The 18,870-nt window shown below is 40.3% G+C and overlaps 1 protein-coding gene across 8 annotated transcripts in view; it reads right to left on the bottom strand.

Moving 5' to 3' along the window:
- The window catches only part of FAM151B (family with sequence similarity 151 member B), an 86,292-nt gene that overhangs the window by 9,470 nt on the left and 57,952 nt on the right, over positions 1 to 18,870 (bottom strand). For 7 of the 8 annotated variants that reach the window (XM_037903155.2, XM_037903153.2, XM_043546287.1 and 4 more), the window contains one exon: positions 11,156 to 17,117. The exons of the other annotated variant lie outside the window; for it this stretch is intronic. In XM_037903155.2, coding sequence (XP_037759083.1) covers positions 16,969 to 17,117 — 149 coding nt within the window. In that variant the 3' untranslated portion in view covers positions 11,156 to 16,968. Of the gene's footprint in view, positions 1 to 11,155; positions 17,118 to 18,870 lie in introns of those variants that run through there. 8 annotated transcript variants of the gene reach the window in all.

The raw sequence follows: 18,870 nt of genomic DNA, 5'->3' as shown, positions 1-18,870 counted from the left end.
AGCATTCATTTTAATTATGCTTATTTGTCCTCAAATGGAGGGAGGTAGTGCCTGCCATGAATTTAAATCATTTGCTAACTGCATGATTCATATGGCTAGGCTTTTGAATTTCCTTACGGAACAGGATGCCAAAATATCTGAGGTTTGTCTGTTGCCATCTAAATGTCCCTGTAGAAAAAGACACTTCCTACTAAATCCAGTGAGATCTTAATTGCTTCCAATTTATCCTAATTTATCTTTTAGCCAGAGAATTTACCAAAGTTACCTATTGTCTGTAGGATAGACTGACCCAGATTTTTAATAAATAGGATGACGTTATCTGCATATTTAAGGATTTTTGTCTCCTGAGTCCTTGATTTGATCCCTTGAAGTTCCCTACTTAGTGCTGCAAATGGTTCTAATGCTAGACTGAACAGGAGGGAGGAGAGAGGGCATCCCTCTCTAGTTCCCCAAAACAGATCAAAACAGGGTGGGGAGAAGATATTTTGCTATTTGTGAGGGTATGAGTGTTGGGTTTGGAATATAACAGCTTTATCTGTAAAATAAAGGATTTCCTCAACCCAAATTTATCCAGCGTAAGAAGCAGACATCATGAATTAACTCTTGTCAAAGGCTTTCTCTGCACTGAATGAAATGATTGTACGGGAATTTCTAGAAGGTTGATGGAATGCCATAACTCTAATCAACTGACATGTGTTAACTGAACCAGGCCTTTGTAAAATAAATCCCACTTGACTGGGGTGAAGTATATCACTCATTACATTTTCAAGCCTCTTAGCAATATTTTTGGAAAGTATTTTTATAACTGTATTGATTAAGGAGATGGGTCTATAGCTGTTACATTTTTGCACATCCTTACCCAATTTTAATAGTATACTAATTAGGACTTGACTTCTCTCAGACCAGGAGGTAACATATCTTTCTTTAAGGCATCTTTGTAAATGTCTAACAGCTAAGGGGTCAGAATTTCTTTGAAACTTTGATAGAATTCTATCGATAGGCTATCACGGCTGTGGGTCTTGCCTGGACTCATTTCCTTCGTGAACTTATTTCCTTTGACTGCAAAGGAGAGGCCACCCTGGTCTGCTGCTCTTCTGAGATTTGTGGGAGATTGAGTTTTAACAACATTATTCAGTTCTTTAGGGTCAAGTGGTAAATCATTATTCTAAAGAGCTAGATAGAATTTCAAAAATTGAAAAATGATTAGTAAGAACCTGCCCTTGTTCTGATTTGAGTAATACTATTTGGGACCTTTGATCTCTCACTTTTAATCTGTATGTGAGAATTTCCCCCACTCTGTCCCCCGACTCCCAGTATGGTGGTTTGAATCTAAGAAGAGAAAATTCAGCATGTGCTGAAGTCAGCCTATTTAATTCATCCCAAAGATAAATTATTTTTTAAAGATTTTTTTGAGAAGGGTAGTTTGCACATTCTAAATCCATAGCTTTGAGTTGTTTGATCAATTCCAGGAGCTGAGCCTAGCTAGCCTTCTTCCTACCCGCTGAGTAGGAAATGATCCTGCTCCTAATAAAAGCTGTTAATGTACCCCATAGGGTGGATCAGGATCTTTCTGGTATGTCATTTGTTTAGAAGAAAAAACCAAATTTCTTCTGTGACATAGTTCTGAAAGTATTTATTTTTCATAAAAGAGTTCCGTCTCCATCTTTTACAAGTCCAATTAATATCAGGAGGGGAAAACTGTAATATCATTGGGCATGATTAGAGATCATGATAAACTTGTTTGCATTTTTAAGCATGGAGTCTACCAGATTAATAGAAATCAGAAAGAAATCTATTTGTCAATGTGAAGGTGGGGAGGGGGAAAAAAAGTAAAATCCTTCAGGGTAGGGTTCTGCAACTGCTATACATTTTTTAACTCCAATTCTTCCATATAATCTTTTATAATGTTCCTAGATGTGACTGTGTATAGTGGGGCCAGCCTAACTTGTCTAAAAAAAGAGTCCAATGCCTCATTAAAATCTCCTGGTATGATGATTTATTCTAGTGGGTTAGTAATTAATTTAGAAAAAAAATCATTTAAAAAAAAACTTGAATCATTTTAAGTTGGTCCATATAGGTTAATTAAGATATACATAGAGTGAGATCTTAGCCTTCACCAGCAAAAATCTACCTTCCTCATCTTTATTTATATCTAGAATGTGTAGTCTTTTGTTAAATAATATTTCTACACTTTTGGCTGCAGAGAAGAAATTGTTAAATACCCATCCATCCCTCCTAAATTTCTCTGCCTGAAAGTCATTGAGGTGCGTTTCCTGTAGGAAGATATCTGTTTTCACTGTTTTCAGATGAGTAATCATTCTTTTTCTTTTTAGTAGGTGATTCACCTCTTTGATGTTCCACGTGTTGGAGACCCCAGGGCATGGCCACTAGTTAAGTTGAGGGGATGGAAGACCATAAGGGTCGAGGAAGTCTCCCTGCTGAAGGCCTAAGGGCTTCTTCTCAACCCCTCTTAACAGAATTCAGGCCTGGCTGGTTTGAGTAAGCTCTTTTGCTCTTAAAGCAATGTTGCAGTTGTAGATAATGCCTTATAGTGTAAGGTTTGCTGACGCCAAGTTAAAGATAATAGGAGAGACAGTTACAAGGCCAGACAGAATGTGCTAGTTGTTTAAGTTGCTAGGAATGGTTGTTAGAGTTGCAGGAAATAAACATTGTTGTAACCCATATAAGGAAGGCAGAGTATTTGTGTAAAGTTTTGATTCGCTAATGTGTAGTGCGGTAGCATTAAGGAATATAAAAGTGTGTGTTATGACCTGCTCTGATGTGCAGGATTTGAGATTTTATTCTCCCTGTACCTTGTTTGCAGCTGCAAATAAACTTTTCTGCTTCTCCACCCCGTTGTGATTATTGAGTGAAGCACACCGGGTAACAAACCCCTGCTGTTGTTTTGTCTCTGGGCACTGGGTGCCTGCAACACAGGGAACACAATTTATAATATTAGCTAGAAAGAATTCTTAGGTCAAATATCTCTCTATCAGGTGCCTGAATAGTATCATTGCTTGGGCCATTGTTAGGTTCAAATTTCAGAAAAGTGTATCTGGGTTCTTTCTCACTGCTCTGGAGACATGAGAGGGAGGGAAAGGGGAGAGAATAAAGCAGACTAGGAAAGGAAAAAGATTGGTATAATGTGGGAAACAGAAAAACAGAGAAAAAGAAATGAAGTGATGAAAACTGACCAAGGATCACAAACATACATAACTCTTATCCAAATTGAAAAAAGACCTAAGTCCAGGAGGTTTACAAGGAAGTGGCCTCGTCACTCACTCTCCTCCCCCCCAACCCCAAATACACTCAAATAGGGTACAACTGGTTTCCCTTTAATTTCATGAAGCAGAAGTAGTCTTATATCAAGGGAAGGCATGGTTTCTGCACTGTTTGCAACAAAAGAAAAAGGGGATGGAAGGGGGAAGAAGGCTGGCATCTAATCTCAAGAACAAGTCTACAGTGATTATATAAATTACACAAATTGTTCAAATATTCTTATTCCAACACAAATAGATCATTTGCAGATAAGGGTTCATTAGCACAACAGTTCTGCCTAAACTTTGCCTCCTAGAGCCTTGTCCACACTGGATTATAGTGTGAACATCATTGCCCATAGTTACATCAGCAATGTAAATCAGTGTGATGGGGTTGCTCTACTCACCACTGGATGTACTGCCTCCTGGTGGTTCTGCAGATTAGCTCGGTCATGCCAATACCCCTTTCAGCAGTTACACTCCATCAATTTTTCCTCTGCAGCCCATTTCTCACTCCAGGAACTGTAATGTCTTCTCCATGACTCAGCCCTCTGGCCAGGTCACTTATTGTGGTTCCCTGTTCCAGAGGGAAGTGTTTCAAGCAGTCTCAGACAGTCTTCCGCTTCACTGCCTCACACTGCCACTCCTACAGTGGCAGCCAGGGGAACCCAGGCCTACCATATACTCCAGGTTCTGGCTCAGGGACCCTCTACACAGTGGCCAAGGTCCATTCCCTGCACCTTGCTGCCTTTCCCTGAGCTGCTTCCATACCTCCTGGCCCTCCCCACTCCTCTGGGTTTGCCAGTCTTTTCACTCCCTCCTCCCAGGGAGTAACTTCAAGCTAATGTTTTTCAAACTTTTTGATACAAGGGACTGGCTTACTGCCTTCCTAAACTGTGTCAGGGAGATCTCACTGACTGGTGCCAGTCCACTGACTGGTCGCTGGGTTGCTTAATGAGTATTTCTCATCTCTGCAGCCCCCACAAACATAGCTCCCTTTTCCCACCACTGCAGACTCCTTCCCTGCAGCCCCCAGCTCCTGGGCTTTGTACAGGCCCCTCCTGCTCCTGTCCAGCTGAGCATCATTTAATCAACCCCTGCTCCCTGGCTCCTTCTCCAGGTGCAGCCTGGGGAGCTAACTGACCTCCCTGGCCATCTTAACCCTTTCAAGCCTTGTGTGGGGTAGACAACCCATCACAAGCAGCATAACATTTATTTCAGCTCATTTAACAAAAATAAAAACTAAAGAAAAGAACCTGAACGAGCATTGAGAAAACACCTGACAGTCTCATAACAACACATTCTCAGTAATTTAGTGAATCATAACCAACAATAATAATTATTCTTGGATAGGATTTTAGGAGATCAGATTTCTTTACAGTTGGGGAATTGAAAAGATTCGTTGTTAAACTGAAGTTGTCATTACATTGTTTAGATCTGGTACCTCTACAGAGAACCTTTCCCAGGTATCTGCCTGGCAGGTCTTGCTCACATGCTCAGGATCTAACTGATTGCCATATTTGGGGTTGGGAAGGAATTTTCTCCTTGGTCAGATTGGCAGAAACCCTGCGGGGTTTTCGCCTTCCTCTGCAGCATGGGGCACGGGTCACTTGCAGGTTTAAACTAGTGTAAATAGTGAATTCTCTGTAACTTAAAGTCTTTAAACCATAATTTGAGGACTTCAGTAACTCACCCAGAGGTTAGGAGACTATTTCAGGAATGGGTGAGGTTCTGTGGCCTGCAATGTGCAGATCAAATTAGATTATCACAGTGGTCCCTTCTGACCTTAACGTCTGTGAGTCTGTAAGTGTACCTTTAGGGCAAACGGATTGAATATTTCCAGATTTACTATAAACCCAAAATCTAGGAAATTAGATGGGGATGAAACAAAAGGGCAGGAGGGAAAGAGATTAAAAAGGAGGGCGGGGGGAGGGTTGGAAAAGGTACTAACTAGGAGGGAGAGTGCCTCAGACAGAAAACAAAAATCACACTTCCCTGTTGAACAATGCCAATACATGGAAATAAAAAGTCCCCAGGTCCAGTTAAACAATTTGCTTAGAGTCAGGATTGCAAAGGTGGATGTGCTCCTGGTGACTGGAATCATGAAGGGGTATGGTAGAGGCGAGCAAAGTACGTACATCCATATTGTAAGTACTCCAACCTGCTAAATGCAGCAGCCAGAGCCCATAGTTCCTTCTTGAGTTTGGAGGGAGGGTCAAAATTCAATAAAAGATAGAATCTTTCTCTCCACCCACTTGTTCCCTTGCTGGCTCCCTCTGCAGCTGAAAGTTCAAAAAATGAAACATGACAGTGGCTCCAACAGTCAATCTCCCTATGCTAAATTGGTTGGCTATGGATCAGTAATATTACGGGGTGGCCAGCTACCAGATGGCAGTGGTGACCTGATTCTCGATGAATATGGGCACTGCATGTTGATACATTGCCACTGCAGCTCAGAACTAGCTGAACACAGATCTCAAAAAAGGTCACCTTTGCCATCCTTAAATTCGCTTACCACTGCTGCTCAACCCATGTCTGCAGAACAATCCTTTTCCACCAATCAACACTGGTTTCCCGAGCACAGAAATGGCGATGCACCATGTGAAGCTGCTCCAGGAACGGCTGTTGTAGTAGCTCAGTGCCTTTCTCAGCCTCCTTCTTCTGCTGCTGGAAGAGCTGCTGTTGCAGCCAGATCATCATCTGTTTGGTGCTGTGGCAGGCAAAGTCTAAAACTGAAGTTACATGGCTCCAAGAGGCATAATACAGTCCAAAAAGCCTCGGTATGTTCTAAGTTACAGGAAAGCTGTGTGGTGTATTGTTGTGTCCATGCTGGCTGACAGCAATTCAAAAATGGGACTAGCCCACCCAAAGAGAGAAGCAGCTTGGGACAGAGAGAGCAGAATCATGGGATTTTTTTAATGTCTTCTGTAAAACATTTTTCAATCCTAAATAGTCTCCTTAAAGTTCAAAGAATTAAGACAGAGTGTTTATAAAGCAAATCAGTTTCAACAAGCATATTTCAGGAGTTCTTTGTGTGGGTTTAAACTTATAGTTTTCTTTGAGAAAGGGAAAGGGAGTGAAAAAGGCCATTTTCATGACTTAATTTATTGCTGTGATAACAAATCCCAAGCATTACGCCTCTGGAATAGAGAATAGCCTTACGTTATTTTACACAACGAGGTCTTTCTTTTAAAATGAGTATTTTACAAACTTTATTTTTTTAAGATAAGGATATTCTCTATACCAGACTAGTATCTACTTTTTGAGACTTGGTGCTTATCATGGGTTGACAGAAAGCAAAGATCTCATAGAAATTCCTTAGCTTGAACATTTCATATAATAAGCAACTAAAACATAAGCATATAATCTGTTTTCTCCAAGCATCATAGTAATGGAAATAATGGTATCTCTTAAAATTCAGTAAATGCACAGGTGAGTTTGTAACAAATAAAGTTTATTCACTGTAATAAATAAAGTTTATTCTTCGAGTGGCCTCTGCACGTTAACATTCCACCAGTCATAGGCAGCTCAGATGGTGGAACTTAGTTAACAGTGCTCACTGGAGTGCTCACACGCCTCTCCTATCTCCAGTGTGTTCCTGAACAGTCTAAGAGAGTGGCTATAAAAGGGGCACAACTGCAGCCTCAGTTCCTTCCTACTGCTTCCTCTAAATGAATCAAAATGAAGACTCCAAGGAAGAAGGGAAGATGATCAAGGTGTGTGACTATGTAAAGGCACATCTCGAAGAACTCCAATGACAGATAAGTAAATGACCTCTGCATATGCCCAGTATGCAGTGCTATACAGGAAGGTGGGATGAGAAGTGTTAATAAAAAAATTATTGCAATACTGGTCTATCGAATTGAGCATCTGTTCTGGACTGCAGGACTAGTGAGTAATATATTTAATCAAAACCATCTAGCTAATGATTGTGGTGATATTACCTGCCCTTTAATATTACATGCACAAGTCACAAATAGTTTTGATGAATGTCTAAAACTTTTAGTCCTATCAAGGTAAGAGGCTAACGTTCTTTTTATGTCTGGAGTATGTTAATCTGTCTCCTACTTATGTGTATGAGGTATGGGGGATAAAACAGATAGGGAAGAGGGGGTAAGGCTGTGAGAGTATTCTAATTGGCACTGATAGCTAAATCCATGATCTAAGCTGCTTGTAGCTGGTGCATCGTAAGAATAGGAATATGCAGACACCACTCAAAGAAGAACATTATAAGAATATTAATAAACTATTTTTGCATCAATATTGAGATTTATCCCCCTAAGTGTAACTCCATCCATAGATGAGGAGGACAAATGTGCTGGATGTTTAACAGTTAAATCAGGAGAAAAACTGTATAGAATTGAAATTGCTAAGCAAATTTAGATAGACAGAATGTATTTTACCTGAACTGTGATTTGATAAAGATACTTCGGCTAATATTTCAATATTTATGTAATGTATCACAAGATTTTGAATGGCCACATGGAATCAGGACCTCAGTTTTACATCTTATCATAAAGACGGTCTCTCCACTGAGCACATTGCTCATCCCCTCCTGCACCATCAAAATGCTACAGCATTGATTTAGTACCAGCTCAAAGTTCTTGCCCAGACTAGGAAAAATGGTCTTTTAAAAAAATATATTTGTTAACATGTTTTAATTAAGTGCTATTTAAACAGGGATAGAACTTAGTGTGAACAGTGTTTAACACCTTTAAAACTGTTTTTGCTCATCCTGGTCAAGTCTCTGCTCCCACATTTTTTTTTTTTGGAAGTGCAGTGACAAAAAAGTACCATCACTAAGAGCAAAGCAAAGGGAAACCATAATTATGGGCAAATTAAAATATGTAATTTTTATTCAGAATTGTAGACTGATGAAACACCCTGACTGTAAGCTGGTTTCTTGTGGTTCAAGTCAATGGGAGTCTTGTATGAGTTTGTTAGCAAAACTGATACTTATATCAAGGTAGTGCTGGTCTGGGAGTGTTCTAAAGACAGTCTGATGAATGAGTAGTGGATGCTGAAGCTGTGATGGAAGTCTATAAGGAAGTCTGTCCAGAGAATGAAAATATCCTCAATATGTCAATTTCGATACACCATTAACTTTCTAGACACCAACAGCTTCAACAATAGAACCATACAGACAACTATATACAAGAAACCCACAGATCACCACACTTATCTTCACAGATACAGTAACCACCCCGAACACCAAGAAATCTTATCTATAGCCAGGCCTTTAGACACCAAGAAAGAACCTGCTTCAATACAGGAAAAACAAACAAACAAACACAGGAAAAAAACCCCACTCCTGACCACACACCACTGGTTGTCACCTACCACACTGAAACCCAAATGGGATATTATTAAACAATCAAAACCCATACTCAATACATACATATTCTGAAAGAAATCTTCCCCAACCCCCTTTTCTGGCCTTCAAACAATCCACCAATCTTATCATCGGAAGAATGCTCCCACAGACCAGGGCCCATCAAGTCAAAGTGGCATGGACCCTGCCATAACAGGGTGCAACATATGCAAAACCTCTGGACAAATCTCCACTACAACAATGGCCAACACCCACACAACACACCTTTCCAGATCTATGGGTATGTACCACATGACTATCACAACATGTGGTACACCTCATCCAGTGAACTAAATGCTCCAATAACAACTATGTGTGTGAAACAAGAGAATAACAACACTCTGAAATTAACTCATGCAGAAAAATATTAAAAGACAAAAACACCATATCATCCATGGAGGACCACTTTTCACAAAACAATCATTCCATATCTGACCTCTCAGTCCTCATCCTCAAAGGAAACCTGCAGAACACCTTCAAAAGACAACCCTGGGAATTGAATTCACAACTTTCCGAGACTCTAAAAATCATGGCCTCAAAGACTCTGGCTTTATGGCTTATTACAACAATCTGTAACCCAGTAACACTCCTTTTGTCCTACAACTGCAGGGGTGTTAACTCCTACTTCACCTTGAATGGTCTCTTGCAACTTATGTTAACTCCTTGTGCTAAACAATGTGTTCTACCTTGTATTTTCTTGTGACACTCTGAGTACCTTTCTTAGAACTGAAAAAGAGCTCTGTGTAAACTCAAAAGCTAGTCTTTCACAACAGAGGTTGTGATATTACCTCATAAATGATAATTGATATTAAATAAATGATATTACCTCATCTACCCTGTCTCGCTAATATTCTGGGACCAATAAGACTACACAACATTGCATTGCAGTGAAATGTATGTTTTCTAAACAGTAGTTCCTAATGAAACTATTTTGTATTACGCTGGAAAGATGACATCCACTAATGTGGATTTCCAGAAAAACAGTTTTTTAAAGAAGTTGTTTTCCAAACAATTGCAAATCTTTTTTCTTGTGCTACCAAACTCATTCATTTTTTTGTAAAAAAACAAAACAAAACAAAAAACAAAACAAAACAAAAACCCCAAAAAACTGCATCCAGCAGTTGTGTGTCATCTGATGCAGTATAGGTAGCAGTTAATATCAACCATCCGTATTTAAAAAAACAACCCAAACATGCTGAATCCAATATTCTAGTAATTTGTACAATTTTGTTTGAAAGTAAGTTTTCCCAGAAAGTTATTAAATTCATTTTATTTAGACTGCCTAGTTAACTAGCTCTGTCTTTTCAAACATTCATAACAGAAATTGTATCAGAGACTTGTTGGTAAGTTTCAAAAATACATGTTGTATATCCAGTGGCTGAGGAAAGTCACTATGTAAGCACCTGCTTAGCATATGTGCAACGTGCTTCAGGTTGTATGTGACCAGGATTCATCACCGAATTTGGTCCGCTGGTTGGATCATTAGCTTCCCTGGCCTGGGCCGGGTACTGACAAGCAGCATGACACATGAGACAGCACAAAGGGACCTGAAAGATTCTAATATAGCCTGCTGTTGCAAAAACAGTGTTGATATGAAACAGATAACATGCAACAGGAGTTGGAATTAAATTTTCCAGTTTCCAAACAACACAATAAAAATCACAAGTGAAAGCTTTGTGCACATGAGCTTGATGAGATAACAACACACAGGTCTAATGGAAAGTTAAGTGCAGAAATAAATCTATTACAACCTTAACAAAGGGCCTGAGATCACAGACAGCTGGGTGATAAAAACAACAAAAAAGGTTATAATTACGCTGGAAGAAAATTACACTTAAAAATATATATAAAATAATTCAGAAGCTGAATATTGAAGATGACCAGAGAGAATATTGTTTTTTAAAATGTGGTGAGTGGCATTTGCTTTCATTCAAAAATAAATTTTAAGAGTGGCAAACTCAGAAAGTCAGTTTCTGTTTTACTTTAATTATAATACATTCTACTGTGGGACGTTTATTATTTGAATGGTTGTAAAAGATACAGCATGCCAGCTCTAAATTGCAAAGTGTTGTATTATCTGTTGTGAAAATTTTGTTAAATTTATATAAAATATGCATTAAAAATTGTGCTAGACTTGCAATGTAACTCTTTTTAAAATGTGTAAATTAAAGATTTTTCATCAATCTGTTACTTCATGTGAATATCTTCCAGAGTTTTAAATGGAGTTACTAAACTCAAAAGAACATGGATGAAAGCCTAGTTCCATTGAAGTCAATGGAAAAACTCCCTTTGACTTCAGTGGAGCCAGGATTTCACCAACTATGTCTAAATAGGAAGGAAAAATAAAAGTCCTAACATTTGGTTGAAACTTAGCAACAGACATGCAGCAATACAAGAAAAGGATTCCACAAAGAGGAGGCATAGCATACAAAGAGATCCAATCCCAAACAGAATTCCTAGTACAAGGCATAAATCCTTGACACAGGAGAGAATGGTCAGAAGTAGAACAGAAGAGAGGTAGCAGAGAAGTAGACTATTAGGATTGATCTACACACAAGTATCCACCAAAATAACTGAATTGGCTTTAATTCACACCTTTTATTATGTCAGCGCAATCTGTATGTGTGTCCTGGGGTGTCCTCTGAGGGTCAGAGTCAAACTCCCTGGTAAAACCTGGGCAATTCTTCTAGGGGGGGGCCACCTCCTGTTACCCATTAAGATGGGCTAAATTGATAACTGGCTTACAGTTATAGGGAGGCCATTATTGGGGTGCTTCGGGTCCAAATTTGGGGGTAACAACATGGCATCCCTGGGTGGGCCCACAGCGCAATTTGAAGCCTAAGGGAAGTATAACACCCTGGATAAGAGGACAAGTGACACCAAGCAGTAAAAATTTTATTTTTCTTTATCTTAATGAATTGTCTTGAAAACCAGTTTCACAAAGCACATTAAGGATTTGGAGCCCAAGGTAAGTAAGAGCCTTGTTGTTATAAATTTTTTTTAAAAAGAGTATTTGTTAGAAACTGTTGTTATACTGATGCCTGAGCTGAAATCCTAAAAGAAATTAGGAAGCTCTGGAAAGTGTTTGAGGCTGGTAGAAGGGTCAGTAGTTTAACCCCAGTAAGATCAGGGAGTCTAGACTAGGGCTGGTGGAAGGGTCAGTTTAGAAGTTAATTGAGACAAGGGAAAGAAGGCCCATGGAAAACAGAATCGGGCACCAAAGGCACAGGCTAGAGGGAGGCAGATTCTGGGGTCAGGCATCCAGTATCCCGGATTTAGAAATAGATATATTAATAAAAGAAATACAAGAATTAAAAAAAGAAAAAGAGACAAAGGATAAAGAAGTAGTTAGCTTAAAAGCAGAAGCTAATACATTAAGAGCAACTACGTTAACTCAGTTCAGATTATCGATTCACAAAATGAAGTAAATGAAATAAAAAATGAGTGGGAAATATTGGTTCAGGATATTGAGGAATGGAAACAAAAAGCAAAAGATAGGCAAGCTGCAATGAGACTTGTACTCTTGGATGCGGGTGAAAAGAAAGAAAGGAAGAAAGAATGCTGCCTGCAAAAGGCAAATATGTACACTAAAGGAGGAATTAAGAGCAAGTAAATGGGTAATAGCAGCAATAAAATCTGGGAGTGATCAGACAAGAAGGATGTATCCTCCTTGTTGTTATGACTATTCCGAGGAACCTCTCCCAGGACCTTATAGTTCATTAAGTGAGGAACTAGAAGAACTACAAAGACCACCTCCTCTGGCTCCAATCATTACAACCACAGTGATTAAAACCACTTCACATGGTAATGAGGGAGGACAAGAGGAGCGAACAGAAGAAAGATTGTATACCCCGAAACAAATTAGGGCCCTGGAAAAGCCTATGCGTCCCCTAACTAGAAGTACAGTAGTTCGATGGTTAGCTAACACATCAGGAATGCCTGGGTTAACAGGGAGTAACTTCTCAGCTCTAATAAAAGAATGTATACATTCAGAAGATTTTGCTGGACTTCCCTATGAAATACAGTGTGGAGGACAAAGAGATAAAAACAAGATACAGGAAGAAATCTTGAAATTTTTCTTCCCTAATGAAGACCTGGTTGTGTGGTTCCATAGGGAAAAACAACAACGAAGAGATAATATATGATGTAGTTCAATTTAAAAGAGCTTTATTGTTAGGGTTTAATTCAGCATTAAGAATGGTTATCATTTCTGACCATCCAGAAACCACTACATTACAGGAAATAGAGGAAAAAGTGAAAAGACTACATGAAATACAGAGGGAAAAATTCCAGCCTTTAAAAGAAAACAAAATACTAAGGGAACCATGTTACCCCCAAAAAAGATACCCCCCCCAGGGTATCAATGGTGAAGTTTTCCAATAATGATCCAAAGGAAAAAGGAAAGCAGCAAAGCAGACAAAATAAAGAAGAATTAAGAAAAGAAGAAAATAAAAATAAAAAGTTTGTTCCTCATGGAAAGAGAAAAGTTTGTGATTTAGGAATGAATTGGCTTGGAAGAAAATTGTTACATCACAAACCTGGAAATTAATGGTTTACCCACCAAAAAATTGCTTCAAAGGTTAGCCAACCATGAAAGAAGCATACTTACAGCTCCATCATGTCTCAAAGATTAGGTATAGGGAGGCTGAGCGCCCCCATCTCACTGATATCAGCAAAAGAACATGCTGTTTTTGTGGCACATTTACAAACAAATAACTGGGGGAGACCCACTGTTTATGTGGAATTTAATAGGGGAGCGATTAGACAAAATATGTTAATAGATATGGGTGCCACAGTTTCTTTAGTTAGAAACAAAAATTTATTTGGACCCCTGGTAATAACAAGGAAGCTACAAGGATTTAATGAAACAACGAGTAAAGTACCGTTTAGTGCTCCAGTTCATTTTCAGTTAGGGACAAAACAAGTTAGGGAATAGTTCAGCTTAATAAATTTAGGTGGCAATGGAATAATCGGTGTTAATATATTAAAAAAGCTTAGAGTAACAGTAGATTTAGTAAATAAGGTGTTATGGGAAATACCTTTTGATAAAATTAGAACCATAGATCAACCAATTTTTATTGAAGCAGGGTATAGGTTAGCTACTATTAAAGCAGAAGAAGAACTGAAATGGCCTGATTGGTCAGCAGAAGTTTCGCAAATTGGACAAAAGCATAAAGAGGTCTGGGATACTAATAAAGGCAAATGTGGAAACATAGAAACAGAGGTGCTGATTACTGGGCCTGATCTCCACCCCAAAGACAGTATAAATATCCGAAAGAAGCAGAACTCAGTTTAATAAAGACTATTCAAGGACTTTTGGATCAAGGAGTTATAGTAGAACAACAGAGCACAAATAATGCTGCTATTTGGCCAGTTTTAAAGACAGATGGTAAAACCTGGAGGTTAACCATCGATCTGAGGCCTCTGAATAAAGTAACCTCAGTGACTGCTCCTGCAGTAGCAAAGTATTCAGAAATGATTGCTTCCATTATGGGAGGAACACGGTGGTCCACTGTTTTAGATTTAGCCAATGCATTTTTTGCTACCCCTTTACATCCAGACTCCTGGTACAAATTTGCCTTTACATTCTATGGAAGACAGTTCTGCTTCATTTGAACCCCCCAAAGATTTCATAACTCACCTGCTATCTGTCATATGCATGTGAATAAAATGTGGGATAAAATGCCCAATAAGGATATCATCATATTGTATGAAGAGGATATCCTTATCAGCACAAAATCTAAGGAAGATAATTTGGAAATATTAGACCAAGTGTTACAAAAAATAAAAGAAACAGAGTTCAAAGTCAGTCCAGAAAAAGCTCAAATATGCCAACAAGTCAACTACCTGGGAATAACATTAGGACAGGAAGGGCGATCAACTAACAAACAAAGGGTTGAATTATTACAAAAACTGCCAGGTCCAACAGATGTATCCACTTTAAGGTTGTTTTTAGGGATGACTAACTTCTCTAGAGATTTTATAGAGGATTATGCAGAAAAAGCTAGTCCATTGTGTCAGTTATTAAAGAAAGGTTATTAAAGAAAGGGAATAGATGGGAGTGGAGATCAGAACAGCAAGAAGCTTTCACTCATCTTAGAAGAGCATTAGCTCAAGACTCAACTTTAGCATATCCAAAAGTAGGACAACCTTTTATATTACAGTTGGCTACTACAAGCACAGGCATGAGTGCTGTTTTAAGTCAAAACAATGGTACAGGTCCTCAACCAGTAGCATATGCCTCGAAGATTCTTATCCCAATATCAGTTATCCCCAATGCTTTTAAAAACATCCCATTCACCTGTAAAATATGCACTAACAGGAAAGATTAATGACGAGCATGTCTCTAGTCCCAGGTTAGCAAAATGAACATTAGCCTTGTTGAATAAGAATATAATCATGGAAAAGATTCCAAACTTATCTCCAGTTCCTTAGTGTCTTTTAATAGAAGGGGAACAACATGAATGTCCTTTACCAGAAATTCCTCTTGAAGGACCAACATTGTTTCAAGGTGGAGCAATCCTAGGCGAGGTTATAGATTCAGTAGATGTGATTTCGTTTGTGGATGGATCTAGCTATTATGAGGAAGGAAGGCATATATGGGATATACAGATGTGAAGATATCTGATGAAAGAGTTATTAAGAGAGCATGTTTATCTCATTCAGCACAAACTGCTGAAATTGTAGCTGTAATACACCTCTACCCCAATATAATGTGGTCCGATATAACATGAATTCCTATATAACGCAGTAAAGCAGCGCTCCGGGGAGCAGGGCTGTTTTACCTCGTTATATCCGAATTCATGTTACCGCAAGCGGTTCCTCTGCGCCCCCCCCCTTACTTGCTGCGCCCCCCCTGCCCCAGCTCACCTCTGCCTCCTCCCACTAGCGTGCCGCAGCTCCGCTTCTCCTCCCTCCCAGGCTTCCCGCGCCAAACAGCTGACTGGTGCGGCAAGCCTGGAAGGTGGGGGGAGAAGCGGAGCGGCGGTAGCGCGCTCGGGGAGGAGGTGGAGGCAGAGCGGAGGTGAGCTGGGGCAGGGAGCGGTTCCTCTCCCTCCCCCGATATAACGTGGTCACACCTATAAGACGGTAAGATTTTTTGGCTCCCGAGAACCGCATTATATCGGGGTAGAGGTGTAGTACCATTGGAAAATATGCCAACAAATGAAACCGTGACTATTTTTACGGATTCTGAATGGGTATTAAGAGCCAAAGTAGACTGGATGCCTCAGTGGCAAAAAAGAGGCAGGAAATCAGCAGATGGTAAACCCATTGCCCATACTGACAAGTTAATGTATTTATGGGATCTAGCACAACAAAGACCTCAATCCGTATTAATGGGTAAAGTAAAAGCTCATAAGAAAAATGTTGAGGGAGCTCAATGGAATAAGAAGGCAGATGGACAGGCTAAGGAAAGAGCCAAGGAGGGATAACATGGCAACCAAAAGTCCGGTTGGCCCCAATAACAAAAACAGAAGGAGAAAAGGTAGAACAATTGATTTAGTGGCTTTACAAAGAAAAGATCCTGAAATACAAAAATTAGTATCAAAAGAAACACACCAAGGATGGAAAATTTGGCAACATGAAACAGGGTTGATATTAGCTATTAAAATAAATGATAATATGTCTGTATGGGAAGTCCTAACAGAAATTACAACTGAAATAATATCCTTAGTACATGACAATGGGAATATGGGAATAGATAAAACCTTTGATAGGCTGCAAATAGCAGATTGGTGGCCAAGTATAAAGGCAGATGTAGAGCAGTCTGTGAAGAGGAAGTTACTCACCTTGTGCAGTAACGATGGTTCTTCAAGATGTGTGTCCCTATGGGGGCTCCACTGTAGGTGTATGTGTGCCCCTGCGCCTCTAATCGGAGATTTTTGGTAGCAGTGTCCCGTTGAGCCTGCACATGTGCCCTCCCTCCCTTGTGGTCTGCCTTGAGGTTATCTAGCACTGCACGGGCGAAAACCCCCCCTACCCCCCCCCACCTCCTTCTCTACCGCAGAGCACTATAGAGAACTCTGAAGTAGAGGGGAGGGGGGTGGGTTGTGGAGCACCCATAGAGACACACATCTCAAAGAACCATAGTTACTGCACAAGGTGAGTAATTTCCTCTTCTTCGAGTAGGGTCCCTATGGGTGCTCAACTGTAGGTGACTCCTGAGCAATACCCACCACTGGAGGCTGGGACTTCGGAGTGGAGTCTTTTACTACAGAGAGTACTGTGGAGTCAAAGATGGTGTGAGCGGCCAAATCTTCAGTGATCACATAATGTTCTGCGAAAGTATGGGCAGAGGCCCAAGTCATTACTCTATAGATTGCTGAGACAGGGGTATTCCTATGGAATGTGATTGAGGTAGAAACTGACCTCGTGGAGTGCGTATGGACTCTGGATGGAAGTAAGTTGCGCCCTTGATAAGTGATTAATGCAACAAGAGACCCAACTGGATAGTCTTTGACGAGATATCACAGAGTTTTTGGATCTTTCTGTGGACAAAAGGAAGAGTTTAGGGGATTTCTGAAGTCCTTAGTCCTGTCCAAGTAGAATGCTAATGTCCTTCTAATATCTAGCATACACACAATTATCTCCCAGTTGTCACAATGTGGTTCTGAGAAAAAACAGGGAGATGGATCTGTTGATTCATATGGAAAGTGCAGAGAAAGTAGGGAGAAACTTGGGATATGGCCGTAGAGTTACTTTGTTTTAAAAAAAAAAAAAAAAAAAAAGGCAGCGAACGATGGATGTGCCATCAGGGCCGCTATTTCTCCTATGTGCCTAGCTGAGGTGATGGCAATTAGTAATGCTGTCTTCCTGGACAGGTGTAAGAGAGAACAAGTTGCCCTGGACTTGGAGGGAAATCTAGTCAAAGCCCTGAGAACTAGGTTAAAGTCCCAAGTTAGAGCGGGTGGTATCACATGCGGAAAGAGATTCCCAGTGCCCTTAAAGAATCTACATATTAGTGGGTGAGCAAACACCAAGTGGGAAGCCGATTTTGCCGCGAGATGAACCTTAAGGAAGCTGAGTGAGAGTTTAAAATATAGTGTAAAATCAGAGGGAGGAAAGATGAGGTTGGGTCTGTGTGTTTGAAATGACACAAACTTGGAGTTGTTTCCATATTGTAGATAAGTATGTTGAGTGGTCAACTTTTGGTTGTGCTGCAACACATCTTTCAGCTTGTCAGAGCATTCTGCCTTTTAACTAAGCCTTGGAACTAAGGAGCCAAGCCTGGAGGGGGAGGACCCATGGGTTGGGGTGAAGGGTCAGCCCATTATTTTGAGAGAGTGGATGAGGGATGGGTTGGGCTGAAGAAAAACAGGAGGCATATTGCCATCTGTGTCAAGTAAGGGAGTCAGACTTGTCATGGTCAAGAGGGGCAATCAGAATAACTCTTGCTTTGTCTCGTTGAATTTTCAACAGAATCTTGGGCCTGGTCTACACTATGAGTTTATGTTGAATTTAGCAGCATTAAATTGAATTAACCCTGCACCCATCCACACAATGAAGCCATTTTTGTCGACATAAAGGGCTCTTAAAATCGACTTCTGTACTCCTCCCCGACGAGAGGATTAGCGCTCCACCCGTCCGTCGACTCCGCTGATGGTGTTCTCTCCGCCATGCCTGAGGATTTTGCGGATGGGGAAGATGAGGAGGAGGAGGACGAGCTTGAGGAGAGCACACAGCACACCATTCTCCCTGACGGACAGGATCTTTTTATCACCCTGACTGAAATACCCTCCCAACCCAACCAAGCTGCAGAAGGGACCTCTGGTGAGTGTACCTTTTAAAATATAATACATGTTTTAAAAGCAAGTGTTTTTTAATGATTAATTTGCCCTGAGGAATTGGGATGCATTCATGGCCAATACAACTACTGGAAAAGTCTGTTAACGTGTCTGCTGAAGAGCCACCTCCTGCAAGAAGCCTCAATCAGCAGAAGCAGCATCTGCAGCGGCAGCAAGAGAATCCTGAGGTAGCCCTGGCAATGGCTCCTATAGCAGCCTGTCATAAAAATAAAGGGAAGGGTAAAACCCCTTTAAAATCCCTCCTGGCCAGAGGAAAAATCCTCTTAAGGGTTAAGAAGCTAAAGGTAACCTCGCTGGCACCTGACCAAAATGACCAATGAAGAGACAAGATACTTTCAAAAGCTGGGAGGAGGGAGAAAAACAAAGGGTCTGTGTCTGTCTGTGTGATGTCTTTGCCGGAGACAGAACAGGAATGGAGTCTTAGAACTTAGTAAGT

Source organism: Chelonia mydas, chromosome 5 (genome assembly GCF_015237465.2).
Source record: "Chelonia mydas isolate rCheMyd1 chromosome 5, rCheMyd1.pri.v2, whole genome shotgun sequence".
NCBI lineage: Eukaryota > Metazoa > Chordata > Testudines > Cheloniidae > Chelonia > Chelonia mydas.
The sequence above is the reverse complement of the archived record's forward strand: the minus strand, read 5'-3'. Positions and strand labels throughout refer to the sequence as shown.